The sequence below is a fragment of the Mobula birostris genome, chromosome 3 (assembly GCF_030028105.1).
Source record: "Mobula birostris isolate sMobBir1 chromosome 3, sMobBir1.hap1, whole genome shotgun sequence".
Taxonomy (NCBI): Eukaryota; Metazoa; Chordata; class Chondrichthyes; order Myliobatiformes; family Myliobatidae; genus Mobula; species Mobula birostris.
In genome coordinates, this window is record NC_092372.1 from 164,933,246 (window position 1) to 164,954,473 (window position 21,228).

At 42.4% G+C, this 21,228-nt stretch overlaps 1 protein-coding gene across 7 annotated transcripts in view; it reads left to right on the forward strand.

The window, feature by feature from the left end:
• The window catches only part of tpk1 (thiamin pyrophosphokinase 1), a 382,918-nt gene that overhangs the window by 148,901 nt on the left and 212,789 nt on the right, over positions 1-21,228 (forward strand). For 6 of the 7 annotated variants that reach the window (XM_072253602.1, XM_072253601.1, XM_072253605.1 and 3 more), the window contains one exon: positions 12,264-12,336. In XM_072253602.1, coding sequence (XP_072109703.1) covers positions 12,264-12,336 — 73 coding nt within the window. Of the gene's footprint in view, positions 1-12,263; positions 12,337-17,905; positions 18,020-21,228 lie in introns of those variants that run through there. The other variant, XM_072253606.1, reaches the window with a different exon arrangement.

A 21,228-nucleotide genomic window follows, 5' to 3' on the forward strand; every position in this document is an offset into this window, starting at 1 on the left:
CACTGTCTCTCACACTGAACTGCACCAACAGGCTTTTCAAAGTAGTTGTCACTCTTTCAATGAGCTTCCCAATTCGAGCAAGCACATTGCAGGTACAAGCAGCACTTCAAAATTCACAGAACCAGTTTATTGTGTAAAGCAGTGCAGAGCTTTGTTGAAATAGAGTGTGGTTGGGAAACCAGAGAGTGAAGGGAGTGGGGGTCAGTGCTGGTCTGGTTCAATGGTAAGGGCTGTACAAGCAAACAGTTGGTGCTAGGTATTACTTGGAGCAGAAAAAAATAAGTACTTCTGGGTTTATCCAATGAATAATGACTTTTGAATTCCCGTGGATTTTAGTAAAGGTTTGAAAAAATATTCATTGAATATATTTTGATGTTTCAGAAATGACAACCACAAGTGCAGCACTTGGTGGCCAGTGAAAGCAAGTGACAGTGAATGCAACATGGGAACGTGCTGTTCAGAAGCTTGTCGTTGTTTTCTGTGCAATACACAGTACTGATTAAACAGAGTGTCAAATGACAGGAAACAAGTGTTATAGCCAGTAAATCCAGGTAATGAGAAGACAACTGAGCATGGCTTTACGGGTGGATACTATCTCTGATATTCAGATCTAGCAGTTTAGAAGGCAGTGAGATTACAGAATAGGTAGTTTGGCATAGAACGATTAGGAGGAGGAGGAGTGCATCAAGTGGATGTGTAATGTTGGTGCACTGCCAGAAGAAAGCAGCATCCATCATCAAGGACTCCCACCTGTTGTGATCACAGGCAAATTGGAGTGAATCCAGGGCACGTCCCGACTTTATCCTACACCTAGGTTACAGTGTTGTATTTGATGCTGAGTTAAGTATGGTGCCCCATGTCTGTGTCTTCTCGAAGATATCTTTCCTCCTATGACTCCAACTCCATTTCTGCTCATCTGTTACTAAAACCCTCATCTGTGCCTTTATTGCCTTCTACGTTTGACAGTTCTGATATATTAGTGCCTTTTCCCTTTGCTATACTCACCATAAACCTGGTGTCATCTGAAACTCTCTTGTCCTTGTAATTTTCCCCGGGTCACGGCGTATAGAACTCAAAGGCAGAGTTTTCAGGTGATGGGGAGAAATTTAAAGAAGATGGACATTGACATTGCGGCATAGAGCATAGAAACAGGCCTTTCGGACCACAGAGTCTGTGTCAACTATCAATCACCCATCTAACCCAATCTGATGTCAATAACTTTTTGTTATCTACCTCCTATACTTGTCACTCCCTCAGACTCTACCGCTCAACTGCACTCCAGGGGCAATTAAGTGGCAAATTACTCTTCCAACTTTCAGATCTTTCGGATACAGGAGGAAACTAAAGCACCAAGGAGAAACCCACGCAGTCTCAGAGAGAATATGCAATCTCAACACAGCGAGCATGCAAGGTCAGGATCAAGTCTGGGTGTCTGCAGATGCTCTACTCACGGTGCCACTGTACCTCCCCATGAGGCATTGCAGACTCATGCACCATCTCAATGATAAAAATCACTACAGCAAACTCAGTGAAGCAAAAACTTTGTACAATTCTGGAGATAGGTAACATCAGATCATAAAAACCAGGAGCAAGAGCAGAGCTTCAAGATCCTGACTACTAAGATTTTCACACAGAGAATGGTGAATTTTTGGAATGGGCTGCCAGAGGAAGTTGTGGAGGCAGAGACTTTTACAATATTTTAATGGCATTTGGACAGGTAATTGGGTAGGAAAGACAGAGCAAGATGTGGACCTAATATAGGCAAATGGGAAGAGCACAGTTAGACATAATGGTCTGCATTGACCAGGTGGGCTGAAATGGCCTTTCTCTGTGATAGACATTTCTATAGTTCTATCTCTTAACTCTCTTTGTCTCATTAACCCCTCAAACATATTCTTGTTGGCTTATCTCAGCTCCCATTTAAGAGAACCATGATTTTAACTTATTTAGTTGAATTAAACCAATTAATGGTATCATGCTTCCCTATCTTCTGAATGTCCTTGGGAAATACAGCTCTCCAAGATAGTGATGCTTCTCCAAGATTGGCTATTTGTGTATCTCATAATTTGATCTCCTCCTTGACCTCACAACCTAACTCAACATGGCCTTGCACCTTGTTGTCTGCCCGCACTGCACTTTCTCTGTAACTGTGACACTTTGATGTGGATCCTATTAGTACTTTTTCCTTGTACTACCTCAGTGCACTGTTAGAAAACAAAGTTTTTTTTAACTGTATCTCAGTACATGTGACAATAATAAGCCAGTTTTCCAATGTAGTTGATAGAGGATGTTTTTTACATTGTGTGATTAGATTTCCAAGAGACATTCGTCAAAGTGTCACATCAATTAATAGCAATAGCACCTGATACTGGAGGAAGTGTATTAGAATGGATTGTAAATTGCCTTTCTTATTGAAAGTAGGGCGTTGAAATAAATGGATCCTTTTTAGACTGTAAGGAGGTAATTTGTGAAGTACCATAGGGATCAGTACTTGCCCGCAGTTGTCCACTAGTTACATTAATGACTTACAAAAAGGAACAGTGTATATGGTTTCCAAATTTGTCAAAGATCCAAAAACAGGCAGATTGGATAAAGTTGCTGTGATTATACAACAGGATTTAGATAGTTTGAATGAGCGAGTAAAGACTGGCAGATAGAACGTAAAGTAGAGTCATGCACTTAAGTGTGAGTAATCAAATGGCAGTTTATCGTCTACATGTAGATGAACTGCAAATGGGTGAACTAAAGACAGATCTAGTTCTGGTGTGTGACTCACATAAGGCTAGCAGGCAGGTCCAACAAAGAGTTAAGGAGTCAAACAGCATTTTGTCTGAGTGATGCTCAGAGTATGGGGCCTGTATCCCTTGGATTTAGGAGAATTAGTAGCCACCATATTCCAACAAATAGGATGTAAAAGAGGCTGTGCAGCATAGATGTTGACACGAGGAAATCGGCAGATGCTGGAATTTCAAGCAACACATCAAAGTTGCTGGTGAATGCAGCAGGCCAGGCAGTATCTCTAGGAAGAGGTACAGTCAACGTTTCGGGCTGAGACCCTCTCTAGGAAGAGGTACAGTCGACATTTCAGGCCCATTCTCATTCTGATATGTCCATTTTAATTCCACGTCCCATTCCCATTCTGATATGTCTATCCACGGCCTCCTCTACTGCAAAGATGAAGCCACACTCAGGTTGGACGACAACACCTTATATTCCGTCTGGGTAGCCTCCAACCTGATGGCATGAACATTGACCTCAAACTTCCGCTAATGCCCCACCTCCCCCTCATACCCCATCCGTTACTTATTTATTTTCCTTTCTTTTTCTCCCTCTGGCCCTGTCACTATACCCCTTGCCCATCCTCTGGGCTTTTCCCCCCCCTCCCCCTTTTCTTTCTTCCTAGGCCTCCTGTCCCATGATCCTCTCCTATCCCTTTTGCCAATCACCTGTCCAGCTCTTGGCTCCATCCCTCCCCCTCCTGTCTAATCCTATCATTTCGGATCTCCCCCTCCCCCTCCCACTTTCAAATCCCTTACTATCTCTTCTTTCAGTTAGTCCTGACGAAGGGTCTCGGCCCGAAACGTCGACTGTACCTCTTCCTAGAGATGCTGCCTGGCCTGCTGCGTTCACCAGCAACTTTGATGTGTGTAGCATAGATGTTGAGATGTTTTCATGGGTAAGAGAGTCTTGAACAACAGGATAAGAGGCCAGTTATTTAGAGCAGCGATACAGAGAAATTTCTTCTCACAGACGGTGCTCAATCTCTGGAGTTCTCTGCCCCAGAGAGTGGTGTAAGCTGAATCATTTAAACTGCAAGTGGATGGGTTAGATCTGAAACCGAGGAGGGCCAATATCCTTGCAGTAGGTTTTCTAGAGCTGTTGTGGAGAGTTTAAACTAAATTCCCAGGGGTCTGGGAACCAGAGTGATAGGGCTGTTGGTTTACAAGCAGATAAGCTGTCAGGAAGGACAGGTAGATGATAGGGCAAAATTGCAGTTAGTGGGATGAGTTGTATTGTAAAGGTGGGACAAAATCGGAAAGGATGACGGATACAGGACTGAAGGTGTTATATTTGAAAGCATGCTGTATACGGAATACAGTAGATAACCTTGTTAAAGATTCACAGGTATGACATTGTGGGCATTACTGAACCGTGTCTATAGGAAGATTATTATTGAGAGCTTAACCTCTGGGGGTGCACATTGTATTGAAAACTCGGGTTGATAGGCAGAGGAGGAGGAATGGCTCTGTGGGTAAAAAATGAAATGAAATCCTTAGAAAAAGGTGATATAGGATCGTTAGTTGTAGAATCTTTGTGGGTAGAGTTAAGAAACTACAAGGGTAAAAAGATACTCATGGGTGTTGTATACAGGCCTCCAAACAGTGGCCAGGATATGCGCTACAGATTATAATGTCAAACACATGTCAAAAAGACAATGTTATGATAGTCATGGGTGATTTGAGTATGCAGGTAGATTGGGAAAATCAGGTTGGTGCTGGATCCCAAGAGAGAAAACCTGTAGAATGCCTACAAAATGGCTTTTTAGGGCAAGTTCTGGTTGAGTCCACTAGGAGATCAGCTTTTCTGGATTGTGTGCTGTATAATGAACTGAATTTGAATAGGGAGTTTAAGGTAAGGGAACTCTTAGGAAACAGTGATCATAATATGATAGAATTCACCCTACAATTTGGGAGGGAGAAGCTAAAGTCTGATGTATCAGTATTACAGAGGAGTAAAGGGAATTACAGAGGCATAACAGAGGTGGGTCTAGGACCAGAGATCACAGTCTCTGGATAGAAGGACATCCTCTTGGAACAAAGGTGAGAAGGCATTTCTTCAGCCAGATGGTGGTGAGTCTGTGGAATTCATTGCGAAAGACCAGGTCACTGGGTGTATTTAAGGGGGAGGTTGACAGCTTCTTGTTTGGTCAGGGCATGAAAGGTCACAGGGAGAAAGCATGAGAATTGGGTTGAGAGGGAAGTGGATTTGCCATAATGAAGTGCCAGAGCAGTTTCAGTGGGCCAAATGGCCTAATTCTGCTCCCAATATCATTTGGTCTTATATTTGATATATTAAGGAAGAGAAGGGTATGGATAAATGGCACAGAAGAAGATTTCAGGCCAGCGTAGATCACTAAATGCTCAGAGAGTATTGAAGGTCTTAATGGCCTATTCCTGCTCCAAGTTATGTGGGCTCTTTTGGTCATAGTTGTTTGTTCTAACTATTCAGTTGCAGTCAGAAATGGAGAAAATAAGATTAATTCCCTGTCTTCTAAAAGCACCCAAGCAGTTCGGTTTGCTTAATTTGGTTCATTACTGTAGCTGCTAATGTTGGTGCTGTTTTAATCCTTCATTTTCAGTGATATATCATTTGATTGCATCCTTAAGTACCGCAAACTAAAACAAGCACTCACCATTCAAAGATTATTAACGAAACACATTATAGCAGAGTTTATCGACTCCACACACAAGTAACTAGCTGTTCCTGCAATAAAATACTAGAGCAGGAAGTGGAGCAAGAATGGGAGAATAGGTTCCAAATTAGAAAGGAAATGGGTTTTGTAAACCAGCAGAGCAGTAGACTGTAATGAGTTAACAGTCGTACAAGGACTAATTGTAAGCTAATAAAGAAATTAGTAAATATGTTGGTTTTAAAATGTATTAATAACTTCATGGAGCTTAGCTTGAAAACAACATATTGTTACGTACCCCGTAACTGGGTTGCCAAACCAGCAGAAATGGAACACTTAGTTGGAGTCTGGATTACTGGAACTAAGAAAGTTTTATTAAAGAAATAAGTAACACAGTACTCTAATAGTAAGGATATAAATGCAATAGGTTAGCAATGGTAAAACACACATGTACACAGAACTAGGATAATAGGAATCAATCAAGCTCTATCGCAGTCTAGGGGTAAAATGATCAGTCTCAAGTGACGCAGAGTTCAGTTCAGCTTAGTACAGTTCGCAGTAATCGCTGTTGTGCCATTGGAGAGAGAGAGAGAGCGAATATGCAAATTTCCTGATTCAAAACAGACCTTTGATGTTCCTCGCAGTTAGCTTTCGGGCGAGCCCTTTTACTGTCTTCTGAGGTCACCGACTGTGACCCCTCCGTTCCAGATACAATCGTCCTTCCACGGTGAACCCGGCACCCAGGCAAGGGCGGACACACACACTAGGATCCCGCCGATCGTACCTTTTCACCCTGTGCGTCTATGGTCGGTCCCATGACCAGACCTCCAAAACTCCCACCAACTTATGGGGGCACACTGCACTTCCAGGGTCTCGTTATCTCGTGATCTCGTGGTGTCTGTCCTGCCTTAGCGAACCTGTTCCTTTTATCCCCCTGCTGGGGTATCGCCTGTCCATCAAACTTCAAACAGTTCAGGTTCAAAGCAACCGGTCTGACAATACTCGGAACTGTGTCTCTTTTCGTTAATCTCTTTCGTCTCTCATTAACATTTCCGAATGCTGCTCAATTGTCTCACTTATCTCTCTCATTAGCATCAATCTTCTGATAACTTGATCTTTTGTCACAATATCTAAAGACAATACACAAAGTTTCATTTCACTATGTTTGCAGTAAAATTTTCATTTTTCTAACAATTACTCAATATTTTGAAAGCTATTATGGAGGCTGTTATACCTGATTCTGGTCCTTAAGTTATAATCTGTTGTACAGCAATATATCCCAGTCTCTCCCTTGGTTGTTTTAGTGATGTTAAATGCATGCATTTGGTTACAGATTCATTGATCAACTGAACTAGTCTTTCCTCAATCCACTTTAGGAGAATCTTGCACCATTTTGAACATTTATATTACAACATCTTTCAACTATTTGCAACCTTTTATGCCATGAGTATTGTTGAATGATAGATGCATAGAAAAGTGGTTCCCATGCATTAACAAAGAATGAGACACACTCCCTGCATTTTCCCATCCATTTGTGCCATGATAATAAATAGAATGGAGTCATGAATAAACAAGTTTGTAGGTGGGTTCAGATTTAATTAAGAAGCAGGCACTATTAATTCAAGTAATGCATCTTTGAAATGATAAATTAATTGAGAAGTAAGCATTAGGAACTACTAAATCAATAACTTTTTTGTGCAATGGATGCCAGCAGAAGGGAGCAGCAATTAATCTGGAGTAGGGAGCAGGAAATATTTTAATGTTTTTGAAGCATACAGGGAGCTTGGCACTGGAATAGTTGGTGTGGATTGAAAGATCCTGATGTAGAATGTGGGTGGTGGGAAGAGAAAGAGATATGGTTTGCTTTAATTTGAATGCTGTGCCTGGGAAGTGTAGGTATCAATTTGAAATCTTGATTGAAGATAAGTGAAAAGACTTTTGTCCCAGATTTTAGTTGTAACCTGAAGGTCCTCAGTGTTGATGATAAGTTGAGGATGACAGGCAAGCAGAAACTCTGTAAAGACTTCCACATGTATAAGGAACAGAAATGATCAACTTTCTCCACAATGAAAAATAGGTCCCAGCACCTGATATATTCTTCATGTGTGCGTATATACCTGGAGTTAATCATTCCTGTCAAGTTAGTTGGATAAATAGTGTTTTCAAGTGAGAATGTTAGTGGTTGAAGCCTTGGCAGCTGAGGACACTGCTACCTGCTGGCAGCACTATGTGAGAGGGAAGGATTAAATATAAAAGGCTACAGTAATACCCTGGTAAACTCTTAACTCATCATAATGGAAATCCAGATGGTTTGGCATCTGATTTACCTAGTAATGGTTGCTACTTTTTTGACTCTCTGAAACTCCCTTCCCACTTACTGGTGGTCCATTTCCTGGGCTCCCTTCAAGCTTAGTAGGTTCACTGGGAAAGTCTGTAAATCTGCTTCTCAACATAACCAAATTCCTGAATGTAATGGATTATTTTATTTTTATGATTTGAGGGCCTGCACAAATGGCAGCCATATTGCTATGTTTTAAGACCATAAGCCATCGGAGCAGAATTAGGCCATTTGGCCCACTGAGTCTGCTCCACCATTCCATCAGAGCTGATCTTTTCTTTTCCCACCTCAGCCCCATTTCCCGGCCTTCTCCCTGTAATCTTTGATGTAGTGTCCAATGAAGAACTTATCAAGCACTGCTTTAAATACACTCAACAACCTGGCTTCCACAGCTGCCTGTGGTAACAAATTCTGAAAATTCACCACCCTCTGGCTAAAGAAATTTCTCCACATCTCTGTTTTAAATGGATACCCCTCTATCCTGAGGTTGTGCCCTCTTGTCCTAGGCTCTCCCATCATGGGAAACATTCTTTCCACATCTATACTTTCTAGGCTTTTCAACATTTGAAAGGTTTCAATGAGATCCCCCCTTATCCTTCCAAATTCCAGCAAGTACAGACCCAGGGCTACCAACCGTTCCTTGTATGATAAACCTTTCATTCCTGGAATCAACCTTGTGAACCTCCTCTGAACCGTCTTCAACACCAGCACATCTTTTCTTAGGGGACCCAAAACTGTTCACAATACTCAAGGTGAGGCCTCACCAGTACCTTATAAAGCCTCAGCATCACATGCCTGCTCCTGTATTCTAGACCTCTTGAAATAAATCTTAACATTGCATTTGCCTTCCTCATCACCAACTCAACCTGCAAGTTAACTTTTAGGATGTTCTGCACAAGGGCTCCCAAGTCCCTTTGTAACTCAGTTTCTTGGATTTTCTCCCCATTTAGAAAATAGTCTGCACTTTTATTTCTTCTAACAAAGTGCATGACCATACATTTTCCAACATTGTATTTCATTTGCCAGTTTTTTGCCCATGCTCCGAATCTGTCTAAGTCTTTTTGTAGCCTACCTGTTTCCTCAACACTACCTGCCCCTCCACCCATCTTCGTATCATCTGCAAACTTGGCAACAAAGCCATCTATTTCATAGTCTAAAAACATTGATATACAGCATAAAAACAAGAGTTCTCAACACTGACCCCTGCGGAACACCACTAGTCACTGGCAGCCAACCAGAAAAGGATCCTTTTATTCCCATTTGCTGCCTCCTATCAGTCAGCGAATGCTCTAATCATGTTGCTAACGTTCCCATAATACCATGGGCTGTTAACTTGGTAAGCAGTCTCATGTGTGGCACCTTGTCAAAGGCCTTCTGTTAGTCCAGATATACAACATCCACTGCATTCCCTTTATCTATCCTACTTGTAATCTCCTCAAAGAATTCCAACTGGTTCATCAGGCAAGCTCTTCTCTTCAGGTAACCACACTGACTTTGTCCTATCTTGTCCTGTGTTACCAAGAACTCCATAACCTCATCCTTAACATTTGACTTCAACATCTTCCCAGCCACTGAGGTCAGGCTAACCAGTCTATAATTCCCTTTAATTCCTATAATTTTCAGTCCTGCAAAAGACATACAAAATTGCAGTCCTGCTGGAGGGTTTCAGCCTGAAAAGTCGACTATACTTTTTTTCTGTAGATGCTGCCTGGCCTGCTGAGTTCCTCCAGCATTTTGTGTGTGTTGTTTGGATTTCCAGCTTCTGCAGGTTGTCTCTTCTCTATAATTTCCTTTCCGCTGCCTTTTGTATCAAAACATAGCAGTACAGCTGAAAATACAGATAACATTATAAATATTGATGAAGTGAGTGGCTAAAACTATGACATAGGAGTAGAATTATTCAGCCCATAGGGTCCGCCCTGCCAGTTGATCATGGATGATTTATTTTCCCTCTCATCCTCATTTTCCTGTCTTCTCCCCATAAATGTGTCAACCTCTGGTGTACATATACCCAATAACTTGGCCTCCATAGCTGACCGTGGCAATGAATTCCACAGATATAGCACCCTCTGGCTACAGAGATTCCTCCATATCTCTGTTCTAAAGAGACATTTTCTATTCTGAGGCTGTGCCCTCTGCTCTTTGACTCCCCACTATTGGAAGCATCCTCTCTATATCCACTTTATCTCAACCTTTCAAAATTCAGTAGGTTTCAATGAGACCTCCCGTCATTCTTCTAAACTACAGTGAGTATGAGCCCAGAACCTTTTTATTCCCAGGAATATTCTTGTAAGCCTCCTCTGGGCCCCCTTCATGCCAGCACATCCATTTTGAGCTATGGGGACCAAATCTGATCAATTTATTCCAAATGTGAACTGACCAATGCCTTCTAAAGCCTCAATATTGCATCCTTGCTTTTACCTTCCAGTTCTCACAAAATGAATGCTAACATTGCATTTGCCTTCCTTATTACTGACTCAACTTGCAAGTTAACCTTCAGGAAATCCTGCACCAGGACTCCCATGTGACTTTGCACTTCCAATTTCTGAATTTACTTCCTGCTTAGAAAATAGTTTCCACCTTTATTCTTTCAACTAAAGTACATGACCATACACTTCCCCACACAATATTCCATCTGGCACTACTTTGTCCATTCTTCTAATCTGTCCAAGTCTTCCTTCAGACTCCTACACCTCCACCTATCTTTGTATCACCCACAAATTTCACCACAATGCTATCAATTCCATCATCCCATCAGTAACATATAACATGAAAAGTAGCAGAGCCAACACTGATCCCTGCAGAACATCGCTAGTCACCAGCAGCCAATCAGAAAAGGCTCCCTTTATTCCCACTCTTTGCCTTCTGCCAGTGAGCCAATCTTCTGTCCATGTTAGTATCTTTCCTGCAATACCAATGTTTAGCAGCCTGTTACGTGGAGATAGATTCATGGATTTGGTAAGTGGGACAGAAGACACTGATTACAAGTAAGCATGCTAACTTTTCATTTACAAACAAACAGTGAAACACTCAAACAAGTGTCTAAGTCATGAGACCAGGTTCAAAGCACCAAATTGTTTGCTCTTCCTGTTTTACCTTATGCACTTGCCTGGACTACTCAACAACACCTCCCAAATCTATGAGCTTCTCAATCAAGTTGAACAAGGGCAGCAGGTACATGAAACATCACCCTATTTGCAGCTTCCCCTCTATGTCATATATTATCGTGACTTGCAAAGAAACATCTGGGTCCGTCATCATCGCTGCCTCTAAATCTTAGAGATCAATGTCAAAAAGTAAGTTGGAGGGGGTGGCATCAGAACAAAAGGGGCAACGGTTCTGGAGCAGTGCTGATGCAGGAAGTCAAAATCCATATTGAACTTTGCCCGTCCAAAGTTCAATATGCATTTTGACAGGTGTTTTGCCTTCTCGTCTGGTCTGGCTATATTTGGATTCAGACCTGCGCTGTGCCTCACTGCTTTCTGTCCTCTGCAATGTGCTAACCACATAATTAGGAAGAGTAATAAATACAATCTTTGTTGCGATGCCTAAATGTTATTACAGTGTTTTTCAAAAGAAACTACAGTTTCAGTGTAATTCATTGACTTCTCTTGGAATATCCTTAAAAGAATGTGAAAGGCATTGTGTAAATATAAGTTTTGTCTTTCTTCTTCAAGCATTAACCATAATCTTAACCATCATTTTTGGAATATTTTGTCAGAGTTGTTATTTAGAGGACACCCTTGTTCTTACTCACTTTTGAGAATTGATGGTAATAAACACTGTTTTCTGAAAGGTCTTTGGGGAGAAGTAATATTTTATCGTGATCAGTTTGGCATGTGTTCTATTTGTGCCAAAGTTCTCTTGAAAAATTTTGTGTGCATTCATTACTCACATGTAGTAAGGTAAAACGATGGGTTCTTATTGAAATGAACCATATGTATTGAACTTCTGATGGTGACGCATCCTTTTCAACAACTCTTTTAAATTGGACAAGTGTTAGTAGCTTATATTTCTGAAAATTTACCATGTCGCTCTTAGTAAAGAAGCACTTCCCTGTTTTGCACTAATGTTAATAGACACATTATTTTCCATTTAAAATTCCAATTGCTCACTCCAGTCTACATCAGAAGAAAAAAAGGGTGGAAGTTTTATTTCTTCATAAATGTCATAGAATATTTTGATTGCACATTTTCATTTTTAATGTGTGAAGAAAATTTACGTAATTTGTTTAAAAGATGAGTTGGAGTTTGGGCTTCTTGAATGATGCAGACGAACACATGATGAACTGTGGATTACTGTGTTACATAAGAACATTAGAATATAAGAATAAGAGCAGGAGTAGGCCATTCGGCCTGTCAAGCCTGCTCCAGCATTCAATAAGATCATGGCTGATCTGACCATGGACTCATCTCCACCTACCTGTCTTTTCCCCATAACCCTTAATCCCCTACTATGCAAAAATGTTCTTTTTTGTGTGGAAGTTAACTGTTTGGCATCTGTTCTTTTGTTTAGATTTCTGCCCAACTTCATCAGTGGCGATTTTGATTCAATTAAACCAGAAGTAAAGGAGTTCTACAAAACCAAGGTAAATTTTATTTATTTATTGAGATACAGCGCAGAATAGGCCCTTCCAGCCATTCAAGCCATGTTGCCTAGCAACCCCTGATCTAAACCTAACTTCTCACGGGACAATTTACATTGACCAATTAATCTATGTCTTTGGATGGTGGGAATAAACTGGAGCACCTGGAGAAAACCCTCATGGTCATGGGGAGAACGTACAAACTGCTGCACAATTCATCAGGTTCACAGCTGAGGCATTCTCCTGTCCTGTTCTCAAATACATCAGTTCCATAAGACCATAAGACCATAAGACAAAGGAGTAGAAGTAGGCCATTCGGCCCATCGAGTCCGCTCCGCCATTTTATCATGAGCTGATCCATTTTATCCTATTTAGTCCCACTCCCCCGCCTTCTCACCATAACCTTTGATGCCCTGGCTACTCAGATACCTATCAATCTCTGCCTTAAATACGCCCAATGACTTGGCCTCCACTGCTGCCCGTGGCAACAAATTCCATAGATTCACCACCCTCTGACTAAAAAAATTTCTTCGCATTTCTGTTCTGAAAGGGCCCCCTTCAATCCTGAAGTCATGCCCTCTCGTACTAGACTCCCCCATCATGGGAAACAACTTTGCCACATCCACTCTGTCCATGCCTTTTAACATTCGAAATGTTTCTATGAGGTCTCCCCTCATTCTTCTAAACTCCAAGGAATACAGTCCAAGAGCGGACAAACATTCCTCATATGTTAAACCTCTCATTCCCGGAATCATTCTCGTGAATCTTCTCTGTACCCTCTCCAACATCAGCACATCCTTTCTTAAATAAGGAGACCAAAACCGCCCACAGTACTCCAAGTGAGGTCTCACCAGCGCCTTATAGAGCCTCAACGTCACATCCCTGCTCCCATACTCTATTCCTCTAGAGATGAATGCCAACATTGCATTCGCCTTCTTCACTACTGACTCAACCTGGAGGTTAACTTTAAGGGAATCCTGTACGAGGACTCCGAAGTCCCGTTGCATCTCAGAACTTTGAATTCTTTCCCCATTTAAATAATAGTCTGCCCGTTTATTTTTTCTGCCAAAGTGCATAACCATACACTTTCCAACATTGTACTTCATTTGCCACTTCTCTGCCCATTCTTCCAATCTATCCAAGTCTCTCTGCAGACTCTCCGTTTCCTCAGCACTACCGGCCCCTCCACCTATCTTCGTATCGTCAGCAAACTTAGCCACAAAGCCATCTATTCCATAATCCAGATCGTTGATGTACAATGTAAAAAGAAACGGCCCCAACACTGATCCCTGTGGAACACCACTGGTAACCGGCAGCCAACCAGAATAGGATCCCTTTATTCCCACTCTCTGTTTCCTGCCAATCAGCTAACGCTCTATCCACGTATGTAACTTTCCTGTAATTCCATGGGCTCTTATCTTGTTAAGTAGCCTCATGTGTGGCACCTTGTCAAACGCCTTCTGAAAATCCAAATATACAACATCCACTGCATCTCCCTTGTCTAGCCTACTGGTAATTTCCTCAAAAAATTGTAATATGTTTGTCAGGCAGGATTTTCCTTTAAGGAATCCATGCTGAGTTCTGCCTATCTTGTCATATGCCTCCAGGTACTCTGTAACCTCATCCTTGACAATCGACTCCAACAACTTCCCAACCACCGACGTCGAGCTAACAGGTCTATAATTTCCTTTTTGCTTCCTTGCCCCCTTCTTAAATAGCGAAGTGACATTTGCAATCATCCAGTCTTCCGGAACCATACCAGAATCTATCGACTTTTGAAAGATCATCGCTAATGCCTCCGCAATCTCCACAGCTTCTTCCTTCAGAACACGAGGGTGCATTCTGTCTGGTCCAGGAGATTTATCGACCTTTAGCCTATTCAGCTTCCTGAGTACTTTCTCTGTCGTAATTGTGACTGCGCACACTTCTCTTCCCTGCCACCCTTGAGTGTCCGGTATCCTGCTGTCTTCCTCAGTGAAGACTGATGCAAAATACTTGTTCAGTTCCTCTGCCATCTCCTCATCTCCCATTACGATTTCTCCAGTATAATTTTCTATCGGTCCTATATCTACTCTCACCTGTCTTTTACTCTTTATATACTTGAAAAAGCTTTTAGTATCCTCTTTGATATTATTTGCTAGTTTCCTTTCATAGTTAATCTTTTCTCTCTTAATGACCTTCTTGGTTTCCTTTTGTAAGGTTTTAAAAACTTCCCAATCCTCAGTCTTCCCACGAATTTTTGCTTCCTTGTATGCCCTCTCCTTTGCTTTAACTTTGGCTTTGACTTCTCTTGTCAACCACTGTTGCATCCTTTTTCCACTCGAAAATTTCTTCTTTTTTGGAATATACCTGTCTTGCACCTTCCTCATTTTTCGCATAAACTCCAGTCACTGCTGCTCTGCCGTCTTTCCTGCCAGTGTCCCTTTCCAGTCAACTTTGGCCAGTTCCTCCCTCACTCCACTGAAACACCGACACATCAGATTTTGGCTTCTCTTTTTCTAATTTCACAGTGAACTCAATCATGTTATGATCACTGCCTCCTAAGGGTTCCTTCATCTCAATCTCTCTAATCACCTCTGGTTCATTACACAATACCCAATCCAGTACAGCCGATCCCCTAGTGGGCTCAACAACAAGCTGTTCTAAAAAGCCATCTCGCAGACATTCTACAAATTCTCTCTCTTGAGATCCAGTGCTGACCTGATTTTTCCAATCTACTCGCATGTTAAAATCCCCCACAATTATCATAACACTGCCCTTCTGAAAAGCCTTTTCTATTTCCAGTTGTAATTTGTAGTCCACATCCCTGCAGCTGTTTGGAGGCCTATAAGTAACTGCCATCAGGGTCTTTTTACCCCTGCTATTCCTTAGCTCAACCCATAAAGATTCTGCACCTTCCGATCCTATATCACCCCATTCTAATGATTTAATATCATTTCTTACCAATAAAGCCACACCTCCCCCTCTGCCTACCTTCCTATCCTTCCGATACACCGTGTATCCTTGGACGTTCAGCTCCCAGAGACATGCATCCTTTAGCCAGGTCTCAGTGATGGCCACAATATTATACCTGCCAATCTGTAGCTGTACAACAAGATCATCCACCTTATTCCTTATGCTGCATGCATTTAAGTACAACACCTTAAGACCAGTATTTGATACTTTTTGCTTTGATTTCACTGCAACTTTATTGCACTTCAACTCATCCCAATGGCTACACATTTGCCCCATCACCTGCCTGTCTTTCCTGACATCTTTACTGCTCACTATCTTAGATTTATTTCTGTTATCCCCTTCCTCTGCTCTATCATTCCAGTTCCCATCCCCCTGCCAAATTAGTTTAAACCCTCCCTAACAGCTCTATTAAACTTTTCTGCCAGGATATTAGTCCCTTAATATCTAGTGGACAATAAAATTAGTGGTATGGTGAACAGTGAGGGAAATTGTCTTAGATTACCGGAAGATCTGAATGAACTGGAAAGTTGGGCCAAGGAATGCCAGATGGAATTTAACTTGGATGAGTGTTGGATTTTAGAAAGGCATATGGGCTTCAGATAAGGGGAAATTTCTTCACCTGAGGGTGGTTATCCTAGGGAATTTTCTGGCCCAGAGGACTCTTGAAGCCAGATCCCTGAATACTTTCAAAGCATTTCTGGATACAAAAGTCATTAAGGTGTATGAGTTAGAAGAGGAATATTTCATTGGGATAGATGGGTTCCATGGTAGTGTTGCAGTTAGCACGATTTTATTACAGCTTGGGGCGTTGAAGTTCGGTGGTCAATTCCGACGTTATCTGAAAGGGAGGCCATACATTCTCCCCATGGAATGTGTTGGTTTTCTCCAGGTGCTCTGGTTTCCTCCCACAGACCAAAGATGCACCAGTTAGTAGGTTAATTCTCATTGTCCTGTGATTAGACTAGGGTTAAAGTCGGGGACTGCTGGGAGGTGCAGGGTAGGGCCTGTTCCATACCATATCTCTATAAAAGTTGAACTGTGAACACACTGAATGGTAGAGCAAGTTCAAAGGGTAGAATGTTTAATTCCTGCTGTTTTTCTGACTCAAATATTGATCCCTCTGTGGTCAAGAATTCCAAAGGTTCAACAGCCTGAGTATGAATACATTCATCCTCACATGATTACTAAGTTGCCTACTTATTTTCGGTGACAGTGGCCCATGGCAGGAAACTGCTCAGCTAGGGGAAATACGCTCTTTGTGTCCCTGTAAGAATTTTAAAATTCAATGAGATCTCCTTTCATTCTTCCATACTCTTAGAGAAGTCAGACCGAGTCCTGTCAAACTCCACACATACAATAAACTCATCATCCTTGGAACTAATTGATTGAATTATTGCTCATTCTGAAAAATTCAGATTTTTCCCAGGGGAAGGGCACCAATATTATCCAGACCCAGACTCACTTCAACAGATAGAGAGGGTCCAGAGGAGATGTTCCTGGATTAGAGAGGATGTCTTATATGGAAAGATTGGGTGTGCTAGGGTTTTTCTGTTTGGAGTGAAGGGGAATGAGAGGTGACTTAAAGAGGCGTAGACTGAGTGGACTGTCACTGCCATTTTCCGAGGAGGCAATGGTCATACAAGAGGACACAACTTTAAGGTAATTGGAGAAAAGTATAAGGGGGTGTCAGAGGTAGATTTTATACACAGAAAATAGTGGGTGCATGGAACACTTTGCTGGGGTGTTGGTAGAAGCAGATACGTTAGGGACATTTAAGAGACTCTCGAAGGTGTTACATTTGAATGCTTGCAGTATACTGAATAAGGTAGATGAACTTGCAGCACAGTTGCAGATTGGTAGGTATGATGTTGTGGGCAGCACTGAATCATGGCTGAAAGAAGATTATAGCTGGGAGCTTAATGTCCCAGGATACATATTGTATTGAAAGGACAGGCTGGAAGGCAAAGGGCGGCATTGCTCTGATGGTAATAAATTGTGTCAAATTATTAGAAAGAGGTGATCGGAAGGTGTAAGAAGGTGGTAGAGCTAAGGAACTACAAGGACAAAAAGACCCAGATGGGAGTTGTACACAGACCCACAAACAGTAGTAAGGATGTGGCCTACAAATTACAATGGGAGATAGAAAATGCATGCCCAAAGGGCATACAATAGTCATGGTGGACCAATATGCAGGTAATTGGGAAATCAAGGTGGCCTGAGAGGACCATCAGAGAGAGCTGGAGAACAAGCTTGGGCAGAGTAACTCACGGGGGTGTGAAGAGGCATGAAGAAGATCACTGATTTCGATCAGGCTAGCTGTGGAGCCTCAGAATGCAGCCGTGAATGGGCTAATGAGTTAAACCAATACAACCAACACACATCAAAGTTGCTGGTGAACGCAGCAGGCCAGGCACCATCTCTAGGAAGAGGTACAGTCGACGTTTCGGGCCGAGACCCTTATTTTCTGCATCTGCAGAATTCCTCGTGTTTGAGTTAAACCAATCCTTCAGTAGGTTTAACAATTGTCGTTTTGTTTGCACCCCCCTCAGCACATCAGCCTAGGTGCCGAGGCACCCAATGCTCCCTCAGAACCTTCCCTCCCCCCTCCTCCCCCCTCCAGTTCAACACGTGGATGAACAACACAGTTTACACTGTCTACAACCCCTCCTTCCTGTGCACCTACCATCCACCAACTCCTCGTCATCATGGACTCACCTTCACTGCTGAGCAGGTGAGAAGGACTGGGGAAACTCAGACACAGCAAAGCATTAGGCCCGGATGCTGTGTACTTCATGGTATTGAAGGAGTGTGATGAGCAGCTGTGTGGAGTTCTCCAGCATATTTTCAGTCTGAGCCTCAGCCTGGAAAGGGTCCCAACTGTGTGGTCCCAGTACCCAAGAAGGGTCAACCGGAAGTCTTGAATGACTACCATCTAGTGGCCTTGACCTCACTCATCATGAAGACCCTAGAGAAGCTGTTCCTGGCTCACCTCCAATCCCTGATCAGATCAGCCCTTGATACCCTGCTGTTTGCCTACCAAGAGCACATCGTAATCAACGATGCTGTCATCTACCTGCTGAACAGAGCTGACTCCCATTTGGATAGACAGGGCAACACTGTGGGGATCATGTTTTTTGATTTCTCAAGTGCCTTCAATACCATACAGCCCTCATTGCTGGGGGGAAAGCTCTGTTCAATGCAGGTTGGGACTTTCATTGTATCCTGGACAATGGACTACCTGACTGGCAGTCCACAGTTTGTGTGACTTCAGGGCTGTGTGTCAGACATGGCTATAAGCAGCACTGGGGCCCCACGGGGGACTGTATTGGCTCCTTTCCCATTTACCCTGTATACATCAGACTTTAGATACAACACTGAGTCATGTCATCTGCAGAGATGCTCTGATGACTCAGCAATAGTCGGGTTACAAAGGGAGGACGGGAGGATGATTACAGGGCCCTGGTGGAGAATTTGTCAAATGGTGCAAGCTGAATCATCTGCAGCTCAACATCAGTAAGACAAAGGAGGTGGTGATGGTCTTAGGAAGACTAAGCCTCCACCGCTCCCTGTTACTATTGATGGTGAGGACGTGGATGTGTTGAGGATCTACAAGTACTTGGGAGTGCACCTGGATGACAGGCTTGAGTGGAGCACCAACACAGAGACTGTGTACAAGAAGGGCCAGAGTTGCCTCTACTTCCTGAGGAGACTGAGGTCCTTTGAAATATTCAGGCTTCTCCTTCATGCGTTCTACCAGTCTGTTGTCAGCAGTATAATCTTATATGTGGTGTGTGCTGGGGCAATAGCATCAACACAGGTGATGCCAACAGGCTCAATAAACTGATTAGAAAGGTTGGCTCTGTTATGGGAGTCAAACTGGAGGCTGTAGTAGAACAAAGGGCCCTACAGAAAATCCTGGCAATTCTGGACAATGTTTCTCACCCTCTGCATGCCACCTTGGATGAACAGAAGGGAACTTTCAGTAGTAGACTTAAGACAACTGCACGGCTCCAAAGAGTGCTATATGAGGTCATTCTTATCCTCAGCCATTCGACTCTATAATGAGTCAACCTATAGCCGGGAAGTGATGACCCCTCCTGTTAGATGGTTTGAGGAACTTAATTTTTATTCTTTCTTACTTCTCTTCTAATATTTGTATGCTTGTATATCTGTGCACTTGTGATGCTACTGTGACACTGTAATTTCCTCTGGGTTCAATATAGTATCTGTCCATCTATCTATCTATCTAAAATCAGGTTGGTGCTGGGTTCCAGGAGGGGGAATTTCTAATGTGCCAACAAGATGGCTTTTTAGAGCAGTTCATGGTTGAGCCCACTAGGGGATCAGCTATACTGGATTGGGTGTGTGTAATGAACCAGAATTGATTAGGGAGCTTAAGGTAAAAGAAACCTTAGGAACAAGCAATCATAATATGATCAAATTCACCCTGAAATTTGGGCAGGAGAAGCTAAAGTCAGATGTATTAGTATTACAGTTGAGTAAAGGGCATTACAGAGGCATGAGAGAGGAGTTGGCCAGAATTGACTAGAAAAGAACACTGGCAGGGATGATGGCAGAGCAGCAGTGGCTGGAATTTCTGGAAGCAATTCAGAAGGCACAGGGGAAGAAGTATTCCAAAGAAAAGATGACACAACCATGTTTAACAAGAGAAGTCAAAGCTAATATAAAAGCTAAAAAGAGGGCATATAATAGAGCAAAAATTAGTGGGATGTTAGAGAATTAGGAAGCTTTTACATACCGACAGAAAGCAACTTAAGATGGAGTACAAAAGTAAGCTAGCCAATAATATTAAAGAGGGTGCCAGTAGTTTCTTTAGATACGTAGAATGTAAAGAAAGAAGTGAGAGATGATATTGGACTACTGGTAAACGATGCTGGAGAAGTAGGGGACAATGAAATGGCGGATGAACTGAATAAGTATTTTGCATCAGTCTTCACTGTGGAAGACACTAGCAGTATGGTGGAAGTTCCAGGTGCCAGGGATCATGAAGTGTGTGAAATTACCATAACTAGACTGAAGTTTCTTGGGAAACTGAAAGGTCTGAAGGCAGATAAGTAACCTGGACTGGATGGTGTACACCCCAGGGTTCTGAAAGAGGTGACTAAAGAGATCGTTGAGGGCATTAGTCATGATTTTTCAAGAATCACTGGATTCTGGAATGGTTCTGGAAGCATGAAATATTGCAAATGTCACTCCACCCTTCAAGAAGGAAGAGAGGCAGAAGAGAGAAAATTCTAGGCCACTTAGTCTGACGTCAGTGGTTGAGAAGAAGTTGGAGTCGATTATTAAGGATGAAGTCTCAGGGTACCTGGAGGCACATGTTAAAATAGGCCATAGTCAGCATGGTTTTGCAAGAGAAAATCTTGCCTGACAAATTTGTTGGATTTTTAAAGAAATAACAAACAGGATAGACAAAGGAGAATCAGTTGATGTTGTCTACTTCGATTTTCAGAAGGGCTTTGACAAGGTGCCACACATGAGGCTGCCTAACAGGCTACAAGCCCATGGTATTACAGGGAAAAAAATCTAGCAAGGATAAAACAATGACTGCTTGGCAGGAGGCAAAGTGTGGGAATAAAGGGAGTCTATTCTGTTTGGCTGCCGGTGACTAGTGGTTTTCCACGGGAATCTGTGTTGGGATTGATTCTTTTTATGTTATATGTCAGTGATTTGGATGATGGAATTGTTGGCTTTGTTGCAAAGTTTTCAGACAGTATGAAGATATGTGGGGACGCAGGTAGTTTTGAGGAAGTAAAGAGGCTACAGAAGGACAGATTAGGAGAAAGGGCAGAGAAGTGGCAGATGAATACAATGTTGGGAAGTATATTGTCATAGTAGAAGAAATGAAATATAAAGAGCCTCATATGACATCCTGTTAGATTGGAGATGAGGAGGAATTTTTTAGCCAGAGAGTAGTGA